General features: G+C 36.8%; 1 protein-coding gene across 7 annotated transcripts in view; it reads right to left on the bottom strand.

Annotated features, from left to right (window-relative positions):
• Positions 1-291: 291 nt before the first annotated feature.
• Positions 292-12,118, bottom strand: part of N4BP2 (NEDD4 binding protein 2) — a 44,734-nt gene continuing 32,907 nt past the window's right edge. For 6 of the 7 annotated variants that reach the window (XM_054064732.1, XM_054064731.1, XM_054064733.1 and 3 more), the window contains 6 exons: positions 11,732-11,850; positions 10,235-10,373; positions 9,945-10,154; positions 7,651-7,819; positions 5,726-5,849; positions 292-4,898 (listed from right to left, as the gene is read on the bottom strand). In XM_054064732.1, the coding sequence (XP_053920707.1) occupies positions 4,853-4,898; positions 5,726-5,849; positions 7,651-7,819; positions 9,945-10,154; positions 10,235-10,373; positions 11,732-11,850 (807 nt within the window). In that variant the 3' untranslated portion in view covers positions 292-4,852. The remainder of the gene's footprint in view (positions 4,899-5,725; positions 5,850-7,650; positions 7,820-9,944; positions 10,155-10,234; positions 10,374-11,731; positions 11,851-12,118) is intronic. The other variant, XM_054064737.1, reaches the window with a different exon arrangement.

Here is a 12,118-nt window from a genome sequence, read left to right as displayed (position 1 = left end):
TGCAGAATTAGCAAGACCTGAACAGCATCTCTGCAGCAAGTTCAGGCCAAGAAAAATCTGAAACCATGACCCCCATTTTTCAGTAATGTGAGCATTCAGCTCTCACTTGCAACACTTAAAATCAGGCCACAAATCTGTTCCTTTTTATTCCTGCAGATGGTTGCCTCATCTCCCTACAGATGGTATCCTGAAGTCAAGGCAAGTGGCTTTCATGCAGAACTTCACTACTACTTAACAAAATTTGACACAAGCTGAATTGTAGTCTTCCAAGGAAAGACAGAAGGCCGTACTGTGGCAAAAATCCTTTATTAAACTAGATTCTGCAAATTCCTTTTCACATTAGAAATTCTAAATGCAAATTATAAAACTGTATTTCAGTAAAAATTGAAATTTATAGTGAACAGCAAAATTACAATTTTATACAAATAAAAAATCCATTTTTATTTTAATTAAAAATAGACATCAATATCTTCCAATGTACTGGTCCTAACAGCTTTTACAACCGTAGCTGCAATACTAGGTCTTTTCACATGCATACTGACATGCATTCATTTCTTCTGTACAGTTATTTAGCTGAAACAGCATGAACAGTTGGGCTTTGGTGGGGTTTTGTAGTGGGTTTTTTTTTTTTTTTTTATGAGGACATGACACTTAGGAACTGTGGTGGATCAACGAACTCTCCTTTGCTACAGTGTGCATACTCTGTCCTCAGCTCTGCAGAGAGGGCAATGTTATTCTTGGAAATTTGAATTGCATTTGAAGATATAAGCTTCAAACAAAGTCTATGTATAATTCCTCATGCTACATGTATAACAATCCTTCTTTGCCATTATTGACAATGAAATTAATTCCTTGTCTACCCACCATATTTTGTGGCTAGATTAAATAAATTAGGCTACATTTCACCCTCTCAAGTAAAACCTCCTGGAACAAATATTCTGCTGCAGATGTAAAGATCTTTCCTGACATTATACATATCTGCAACAGTGATGTTCCAGGCGTTCTAGTTCGAGTGATGTTCTAGTCTATGACTAGAGCATCTGTACATTATTTAAATGGGGAGTCCCAAGTCACAATGGTTTCCAACAACCACCAAAAAATGCCAGTTAAACTTTGCCCGAAGTGTCCTTCAACAGGCCTATAGAAACATTAAGTTTAAATAAAATTGTACCACATACTACTAAAAGCAACAGCCAAAGTAATTAAAAATGTTATGAAGGTATCTTGAAACATTTTTTAAGAAATCACTTTTGCCCTAATACTTTCACAATCAACTCAAATATATTTTTAAACATACACATTGCTTTGGTGATCCACTTTCTTTGTTGCACCTCTGGGCCCTTTTTTTTTTTTTCCTTTACTGATTACTCAATGCTAGCACAAGCATTATATTTTGCATAAAGAGAATATTATTTCCCCAAATTACAAATTGAGATGTTAAAATATTTTATAAAAAAGAAACCAAAAGTCAGGTGTTAAAGGCTACCAGTCATCACAATCACATGCTGTTGAAGAATCAAATAAAAAGCAGTACGCAAAATAGGTATTTTAACAGTCGCATACTATTTCAGGCTGCTGGTGGCAATACTCTAAGTGCTACTTTAATTAAAAGTTTAAAATTATACAGAATTTACACCATACCTTGGGATTCTCACTGATGTAACTGCAAAAGACAACACAAAAGCTAGAAGTTCTGAAATGTAACCTACTTTGAAATACCTTTTTGAAACAATTATACTTGATATAATTAATCCCACTCTACATTATAAAAACAGTTAAAGAAATACAAGAAGTCCAGTGGGTTTTTTTTTTTCTGGACAGTTTGGCAAGTAGCTGAAGGCATAGACATCCTCTCTAATAAAAATCTGTCTTTCTCTCTGTGCACTGAACTTCAGCTCCAGTCTGCATCCAGCTCAGCACAGCTTCTAAGCACGACTAAGCTCCTTATGGAAGAAAAAGGCTGAGCTCATCATATTTTCTCCAAGATGGAACTGCAACGTTTCACCCAGAGATGCTGAAGGCTCTGTCACCAATGTCAATAAAGGCAAGACAGGTTTTGCCCATGTCACAACTGTAAACCATCATCTTCCATCAAAATTCAGCCTGTAATCAACAACTCAGACTACGCAAATGATCACCCTCAACCCCTCCCAAAAGAACAATGGATGGGGGCGGGGGGAACTGTTCCAAATTGCTCTTCAGCTATGTACTCCTCTGCTGACTTGGACAGACTGAAGAAAACAAACTCTCCTAGTAAGGGGCAGAATCGAGGTTTTACCCTGAACAATTTTTATGCATTTATCCAAATAGGACTAAGACACCAAAAAATAATATAGAAGGACATTGAAGCTCAGTGGGAACAGCTTCTTTTCAGAAGAGTCCTAGCCCTCTTCCACAGGCTGTTTATGCACTTTTTATTATTTAATCTCTTTTTGTCCCATTGATCTTGCATTTTTAGCTTTCAGTGGCAATTTCTGAAAGAGATTCAGGAAGTGGTGACTTCAAGAACACTCCTGAGCACACTGGTTAGAGCATTTTCTGGGGAGGAGAGAGTCAAGCAGAATTATTGTCCCCTTGCTAAGTCAGAAGAAGGTAAAAAGCTCTGTTTCTCACTTCCAGGGTAAACTTGTCAACAACTAGATTATGGTGAACAGATGGGCAAGACAGCAACTTCTTCTGCTTGTCTTTTGAACTGAAATCTAAGCTGCCTTTGTCCATGTCAGGAATGGTGTGAATATGATGAGTGAATCGGGCTCCCTCCCAAGACAATCAGAAGTGACAAGCACGTCACCGTGGGGCCTGGGCACCCAGCAGCTCAACACAGGGATATTTGCTGGTCAACTCAGCCACCTGGGCCAATCAACAGGGACTATGTTCTATACAGCTGCCCCTCCATTTGTTATAAATGGCAGCACTAAGAAAAACCTGTTCAGGAGCAGAAGGAAGTTCAGTTCTTTGGTCCAAAAGAAAGATCCTAGCTCCGCTGAGGCAATTCTAGCATCTGCAGCCATGGAGAGCTGATAGTCTCAAGTGCTTTCTCAAGTCCAAGTCCAAATGCCTAAATGACATCACAGTCCATATTAGGCACTATCCAAGAGGATGGAGCATGGGCTTCACCACACAGGACAGAAACACCTCTGCTAGCGCTGTTTGATCTTTTGTATTTTACTCACTTGTTACCAGAGCAGCCCAGAGAGAAAAAAAGAAGAGAGACAATTCAGATAACTAAGTACCCACAAAAAATATTCAACTTCCATGATGGTCTATTATTCCAGTAGACTCCCTTTGGTTGAATATTATTCAAGCTATTCTTCCACTGGAAATCACCATGAAAAGATTATTGTATCTATTGAAGCATGTCAAACTCATTTTTCAGTCTACCATACGCTGCATTCACTGCATACATATTACAGTGAATATGGATAGTTAGGAAATATCATGTCTCAGTTTGTCAGCAACTTATACAGAAACTTTTTCAAGTTAAATCTATTTCTGTGTACACCTTTCTTGCAGAAGTTCCTTGCTTATTGCTACCCATGCACACAAATGGCAGAACTTGCACACACATATGGATTCATACACAAATTCTATGTGCGTGTCGTTCAAAGCCTTACAACAAAATTTTGTATGCCTTTCAAGAGGCAAATATGTGAATAAAAGTAGTAATGCATTCTAGAAAATACTTCTATTAAAAAACCTGTCCTGATTGCTTACTGGAAACACTTGCCAAAATACAGATGTTTATATTCAGTTGGGGGAGATCGTTGTTTTGGGTTTTTTTACACAACTATTTCTGGGTGCTGATGCAACACCAACAGTAACAGAATAACTTTTATACTCCCGGACTTTCCAGTTAGGCAATTACTACTGTAGTATTAGCATTCACGTTGACGTTAAAAACACATTTAAAATGTCTCACAGACAATTACGTTTTCTACAAAGAAATCACCAAATTTAATACATATAGAATGAAGACCTGTCACTATTAGACACCAGTAAAGTGAAGTGAAACAGTACTCAATTTGTTCCATTTAAAAAGCCACAGAGGAAGAAACAATTTTAATCCAGTAGATGCTGAAAGAAGTATGGGCATTTCCTACAAAATTACAGTATTAGCTATGTGTAAGTGGAGACTGAACTACAGCATTGTATTTTTTCCCTTTAATTAAAGCCACAGTAAGTCTGCTAAATTACCAAACACCCAGCTGGTATTAATGCATAGTCCTTTATGTGCAAGGTGCATCAATATTGAGTGAAGTTTAAAATGGAAAAAGGTCAATAGAACTCATCAAGTCATCACAAAATAACCACTAAAAAGACTTCCAGGTTTCTTCAAAAGTCTGATGTAATATTTAGCACTGAGCTGTAACTGGATTTAAAATATCACAAGTTGCTGAGTTCCCACCCCCTCTGTGCTCAGGGTTTAGCACAAAGTTCTGAATCACAAAAGTAACTTTGTACAAGCTACTATGTTTTAAAAGCACAAAACCCACAGCAATTAAAATGTGAGAGTCTGAAAAGACACAGACTGGGTATTCTGAGAAGACAGTTATGTTTAAAATTGTACCTTAACTTCCCTTTAAAACATTATATACTGCTCAGCAGAATTCTTCATCTGCATTTCTGAGACTTCAAATCTTGTGTCTTTTTGCAGGTTCAAAAAAGGATCCATTCTATGCAAAAAAAATTCTTGGAAACATACTGACAAAACCACTTGCTGTAAACTGAGACCATTTCTAATAAAATATTGTCCTTTAAAACATGTTACAAAACTGTTGTAGTGGTTCAAAAAAAATGTATCTGCACTCTGACACCTCAGTTTCTATATTCCTCTTCTTTTCTCAACAGCTCTTCAATTCAGCATGACTTTCAGGCAGCCTGGTTTTATTTCTGTGAACCTGTGAAATGAGAAAAGATGAAGCTTCAACATAATAGCTATGTGCAATACCATCAAACTTCAACCCTCACCAAACATGGAGAGTGATGAAGTTCTCAGTCAAGTATGTGTGCATACGAGAGTCAGGAAGTCAACATTGTGTCCTCTGGATGTGATGGTGAAGGAGGATTTTACAGGGTCTGGAGAGGTGAAGAGCTGGAAACAGTAAGAACTAAGGGGAAGACGATATAAAAAAAATTTTTTTATTATATTAATTCTGCTCCTCTTTTCCTGCTCCCCTTTCATTCCCTCTTCTTTCGAAACATTTTCTCCCTTGTCTTCTGTGGAAACTAAGAAGGAAACGAGAAGTATTTGCTATTTCTGACTCCCACCTTCACACCTGCTGCTCCTGTAAAGACAAAGCAGCAAACATGCTGATACCAACCCAGATTTGCTAAATTGCTGTCTCACATAAGAAGCTGAGACTTAAAGACGGTATTGGAGACAAATAAAAAAACAGATTAACAACTTTCCACAGTAAAGCTAGAAACCCTGAACGGAAACGGGTAATTAAACTATGTTAGATAAGTTTGATTCATAGTGTTTTCATCGTAACTCAGAGAAAGGGATTCAACATTTTATAGGTTCTCCATGTGATATCATTTTGTATGACACAATCGCACTAGATTTATGAAACAGCAGATTTAGATTAATTTGAAACACCATACCTGCCTTAATTTGTTTAATAGTTTAACAGTATTATAAAGCTAACTTCTATTTTCAGTTAGTCAAATGCGGGTTAGCTAAAAAGAAAAAAAAAAGGTATCAGTAACAAAAATCTAAACTCACCTGAAGTTGTGGTTTGTGAGGTATCTGATAGCTGCTGGTCGAATGCGAGCAACTCCTCCCTGACTATGGCTTCCTCTTCCCGTGATTACACAGAGATATGGTTTACCACCAGTTTGCTGGTACTCTGTAACAGCAGGGATTCTAACGGTTAAAACTTTTTCTCAGCAGCAACTGGGCATTCAGTATAACTTTCCCATTCATTCTTCTATAAACTCTCACTAGTGATTTAGAACTTTGCTTTCCCATGCTGGCTATGCATCTTCTACAAATATTGTTTCTGAAAAAGATATTCTGGAAAAATATAGCCAAGCTTTTTCAATCTATATTGCTTGCCCTATACATATTGTGATCATCACAAAATCCTTCTAATTTCACAGCAGATTCATTGTTTCTGTCATCTGATCTTCACTTGGAATTTATATCTTGTGATGTAAATTAAAATTGCAAAATTGAAAGAGGTGAGTGTAATTCAGTTAATTTTAAGTAACATTCTATCGTTTCACATTTTATCTTAAATTAATGTGAATAAAGAAATAGCATTTTATTGGGTAAAGACAGGAAGAAAGAAAACATAAATCCACACAGTTTTTTGACATTAAAGTCACACTTATTTGGACAAATTTTTGCTGTGTAGGAGCACATGAATCAACACATCAACACATCTCATAAGCTTTATTAGGGCATCTAGCCCTGATTACAAAAGAAACTGCTCCTCTCCCAGAGATCACAGCCACCCAAATTGACAGAGTTTAAAAAGAGGAAAAAAAATATAAATTCCACTGCATTCTCAAAACAAGTCAAAATTTGCCAATTTGAGATGATCAGTTCATACAACATCTTTGCTCAACTATCTTCTCGCTCTCTCACTTAACTTTCTTTGGGTTTCATGTTAGTTTACTGTTAATTCTGCCAGTACCAGGTGCCCAGTATTGATCCCTTTCCCATGTATGCACCCTGAAATGAAGTGGTTTTTAGGATTTAGGTGAATGGACTGAACAGAGTCCATACCATTATTCCAACAACCCTGATGTAAGTGTGGCTCGGGAAATTTAGCTCAAAAGAGCACTAGGTTACAGCTTAAAGTATGCAAATGTCATCTTAGGAATAGCACAAGATAACGCAATTTTATTTTCTCTGACGTATACTGAAAGAAAATGATTATCTAAGGATCCACTGAACATTTCTGTTCCTACTGCGTGAAGTACCTGTTTAAAAATATAAGGTCTGTGCAGTAGTACCTTGCATAAGAAATATTTCTTATAAAAGCATTCCCAATGTGCTTAAATTTATAGTCTAAACTAGTAATGCAGAAAATATATCTTTTTACAGAATACTCATGAACTACTTGAACACTCCACTGGGAGAAAAAAAATAAGCCCTCCAGCGAAACTGCGCAAAATGACATTTATAGAAGCATCACTACTCTGATCTCAGGAGCTCCTGCGGACAAATCACATGGAAGTTGCTGAAAGATAGCACAAATCGCAACCACAAACTTTGATGTCAAAGTTGAAGACAATATAATCATTGTGGTTAAAATTCCAACATAATGATTTTTTTTAAGGATAAAAAAAGCAACATACTTCTTGACACAGCAATGCAAAGATGACACAGATGTTTGCATTACCACATGCATTAAAAATGCCAGGAATGACAGATCAAGTCTTCAACAAAAAAAATAAAAGTAAAGATAAAACAGAAGGAAAAGGAAGACTTATAGGAGGGGCAGCAGTGGTGCAAAACAGAGAGTAAAAAGTATCATTGTCGTGTCAAAGAAAAGCTTTGAAAATAAAACAACACAAATGCCAGTTGATTTTACATGTTATTAAATTACATTCACTCCAGTATTGCCATATATCTTGACCACTTAGCAGAAAATGAGGAGAATAATTTTTATGAAGCAAGGATTACTAGCTTATTCCTACCTTCACTTTTTTCCTGCAGCACTCTGGATAAATGATTCACAGCTTCATCCACATGGAGACCGTGCAGATCCAATACATTCATAGGTAGCAAGGAAGTATTTACTTTCTCAAAGATTTGCACAGCAGCAGCATGGTTGGCTTCTTTCATCTTCTGCTCATGAAGGCGACCCTGTATTCATAAGCACAGCAACTATTACACGTTTAGACACAATCAAAGCTCCACACTGCTGGTTGGTTTCAGAAAGACAGTCCTGGCAGGGTGCTTTGAGCTCACAGTTTGAAGCAATAGAAGTTATAATCACAACAGAACTTCTGGAAGACACTCAGTGAAACCTACTCACAAGGAGATTTCATTAAATACGTTGTTAAGAAACTACTTGAAGTTGGCACAAAGAAGTGATTATAACAAAAGCCTTACAAGAAAGAAAAAAAAAAGTCAGAAAAGGCATAAAACTGTAAGGTCTTTATGTAAGCTAAGAAGTTACACTCCGTGCTGATTTCCAGAGAAACTGCAAAACAGCACAGGGAAAAAAACTGCTGAATGTTGTATTTGAGGTTAATTCTTCTGAATTCATCATTCCCTAAAAATCCCATAAGCCAACATGAAACTTTTTTTTTAATAGTTACTTATCGTCTCTCCTAACATAATTGACAGATCTTTTATGACTGACAAGGCCACTACAGTCCCTATCGGAATTAGGCGCCAGGAGCAGTATAGGATTATTCACATTACATAGCAAACAAGTACCAACTATCTCCCATCAACCTCACAGCAATAATATCTGAGAGACTGAAGCAACAAATTATGTCTTCAAAGATCTGTAGGCACAGTCTGAAAAGGAATGGAAGACTTAACTGGGACTGACAAGGGCTCAAGAGAACAGAAATGACAGTCTGTCTTATACTTTCTTAAAATGATTCATCTGAAATGTATTAGTGTCAGACCAGAGAAACCAGCCCCGTCACTCTCAGTTGCAGAGGATTCCCAAGATAGGCTAAGGCCACCAAGCATTATTTTTCATTAATAAAATTACCTTAGTTTGCCTTTTTATTACCTAAAAGAAAATATATAATAAAAGTCTAGATTGTACTTGTCATTATGGTTAAGAACAAGAGACAGGACTCAATTATATTTCTAATTAAAATCATGCAGACTTTTGTTTAGAGTCTCTCCGAACTCCAAGAATATATAAACCCAGAACATAAAGGAATTTACAATAAAGACCAATAATCAGTATTTCCCACATGCATAGTAACAATCTAAATGTTTATAGTGAAAGCTCTTGTAAGATAAGCAAATTCATTTCATTTCATTTTTGTTCAGTCGTAATGCAATTCATAACTTAGAATTAAATGCTTCTATAAGATGAATTATTGCCAAATTTTGATATGCTATCGGGAAAAAGCTCTAGCTTTTGAGGATAATCGTAGCAGAATTTTTAACAGTGGTCTAAATGAAGAGTGAATGGAAAGGTCTCATGTGAAGGCACCATGAAACTAATATACAAGAACAGTTAAAAGAACACTTGATAAATGTAATCAAGAATATGATCAACAGCAGCAATCAAGAGTAATCAAACTGATATACTGAGAAATGGGCTTGAATAAAGACCAGAGAACATGTGCTCCAAGGCCAGAGCACACAAGACTGATCATCAGCAGATCTACACTCTAGCACCAGATAGATGGCAAAAAGCATGGCAAACGCCTGTCCCAGTACAAGACAGACTGTAGCCATAAAGACAGTCACAATGAGGAAGTAAAGACAGCCGGCGATTATCTTGTCCAAGATTTATGGAGGATGAAGCAAGCAAGATTCTGGGGCAAATGATCACACCTTAATACCTGTCTGACTCCTAAAAAGCACAACACGTTTAAAATCAGTTCATCACCAGTTCAGAGGAACCCAAGAAGGAAGATTTTTAAAACTGATGTTCATTGCAATCTATGTCATATGTCAGTGAACCTGACTAGGCCATAGAGAGACAAGTCTTCGTGTTTAGAAGTACGTGGAAGTGAAAATGAGATCTATGAGAAAACAAGCATTTGTGACTAAGCACTGAATACCATCTTTCACGAGGTCTTGCACTGAATTTGCTTACATTGGCCTCTTGTATCAGTATCACTAGTAGTGAAAGGGAGTTTACTTGTAAGGTCATTCTGAATGCAACACACAGGAAACTAATTGAGCAGATTTATCAACTCCAGTAGGCACAATGTTTTTCTTATCATTTCCAATTAAGTATTTAAGTACCTCTCTAAATTCAGGCAAAAAGCACAATATTTAGGTTTACCTGATGTGCATAAAATGCTGCCACAGGCTTCATACCCATGCGATGGGCCTCCACAGCCTTTTTCAAACATTCCTGTCTCTTTTGCTGGTGACAAAAAGCCTCTGCTCTTAAATCCTCATATTGTGGATACTCAACTTCTTGAAATACTTCACTCAAAGGATCATCCTCTTCCTTACATTTTTTTGCCTGTAGGAATTTGCAATGTTGAAGCTAAGTATGCATTGTAGGGTGTTTTCATTAACATAGCTTTGGATACGCTTGCAACTAGTATTTAAAAAAAATAAAAATACCTTCTTCTCCCGGTTCTTTGCAGCACTGTAGGAAGAAACAATTTTACCTCGCTGAGCGCTTTCTTGAGCTACAACTGTTTTTACAGGATCTGCCTCCAGAACACAGTTCAGAAACTGTTCAGTTTGTTCTAAAGAGTAGCTGTAAAGGATAAGTAAAAGTTGTGACTTAACAAATATATTAACAGCTGCCACATTCATTAAAATGCATACTACAGATTTTGATGTTGTTACATAAATAGATGATAAAGAAAATAAAGCGCTGGAATGGAATTTTCCACCTTGTTAGAAAAAGGCTTGCAGACACACTGTACAGCATTACTGGCATCTACACATATTCCCCTTGGTTGAGGGCCACTTACATTGAAAGCACAATGAAATACTAAAGTAAACTGCAACCTACCTTAATCAAACAGACATTAGTTTAGAAGTAAACACTGCTTTTTGGGCCGGATAAGGCTTTTTGGGCTGGATACTTCATCTTAACTCTTCACTGGTCAGGGTTAGATAGTACAAACTAGTTTAAAACTAACTCAGTTTTCTGAAAGCATTATACGGGAAAATCCTTGTATTTCTAGTCAAGCTTTGTATTACATTTAATGAAATCAAAATGGGACATCAACTGCGATCAGGTTTCTAATAAGCCCTTTTTCTTCTTTATTCTTCTTGCTGTTCCATAAGCAGATAAGAGGAAGACTGATCAATAGTAAAGATAGATTTTAGAAAAGGCAACACTATGAAGAGCATTTAGAATATGAAAAACAAGAGATGGCAAAATGTTTGAGCAATACAGATGGATGAAGGACATATTTTGAAGTTCCCACCGGGAAAGGTTTTTATAGCAACCTGGACAGACTGGTCAGTAGAAAGACTGACAAGTAAGCATGCATACCAATATGTAGAGACAGACATTCAATTGGCCAAGGATGAAAAAGGAAGTTTTCTTGAAAAAAAAGTTCAGTTCTCAGAAACTTGGATTCAAGGAGGTAGCCACATACCCCAGAAATACAATGCAGAAAAGAGAGAGAGAATGTCAGCAGGAAGAGGTAAGAGAGATGGCTCATTCCTTGAGAGCTGTGTTAGTAACCATGAAAGTAACAGCTAACAGCAGATGATGGTAGTTTTCCTCTTGGGCAGATGCCATTTTCTGTGAACCCACTACTACCATCCCCACTAGTTTTTCACACTTGATTTAAACTTCAACTCTAGAAAAAATATGCAGTTCCACTGACAGTCAGAGGTTAATAGCCAGAGACAGTCTTCTCCCAATAAGAGAAACTGTCTACTCCCCAAAAAAGGAACAAGTCTACACATACAGTTTTTGTGACCTTTTTCCTTTTAAGACCGGCCAGTTTTGCCTTTATTTAGATTCACAAAAAGCATGCTAGTTTGGAAAAAGCCATTAGCAGTATCTTAACTCTTAAATATTTAAGACAGTAACTGTGCACTATAGACTGTTACAGAGTAGCATTTTTACAAATAACTTTAAAGGTATCTTACTTGTTGTCCTTGAAGATATCCATTAAGAAATTTTGATTAATGGTTGGAAACATCTCAAAAAGTTGCTTCTCCTTTAGTTTAGCAGCACAGTCTTTTCTAGCCATAGAAGGAACACGATTCTACCCAGAACACAAAGGAAAAATATTACAAGTTCTTGAGTAGAACAAAATATAGTAACAGTAGAGCCAATCCAACTTTACTGTTATTTGTTAGGATCTAAAAAAATATCTACCCAGTGGGTATGCACCCACAGCGATGACAACATGCCAATATCAGCCCACCACACTGATTTGATGAGAATAAAGTAGGGACAGGTAAGTTGTATTATACACCACTGCAGTACCCTGCAGTCATTTCAAGCGACTCAGCTGGAGCTCCCTCATAATT

The sequence above is a fragment of the Cuculus canorus genome, chromosome 4 (assembly GCF_017976375.1).
Source record: "Cuculus canorus isolate bCucCan1 chromosome 4, bCucCan1.pri, whole genome shotgun sequence".
NCBI lineage: Eukaryota > Metazoa > Chordata > Aves > Cuculiformes > Cuculidae > Cuculus > Cuculus canorus.
This window is presented reverse-complemented; position numbering and strand designations above follow the sequence as displayed.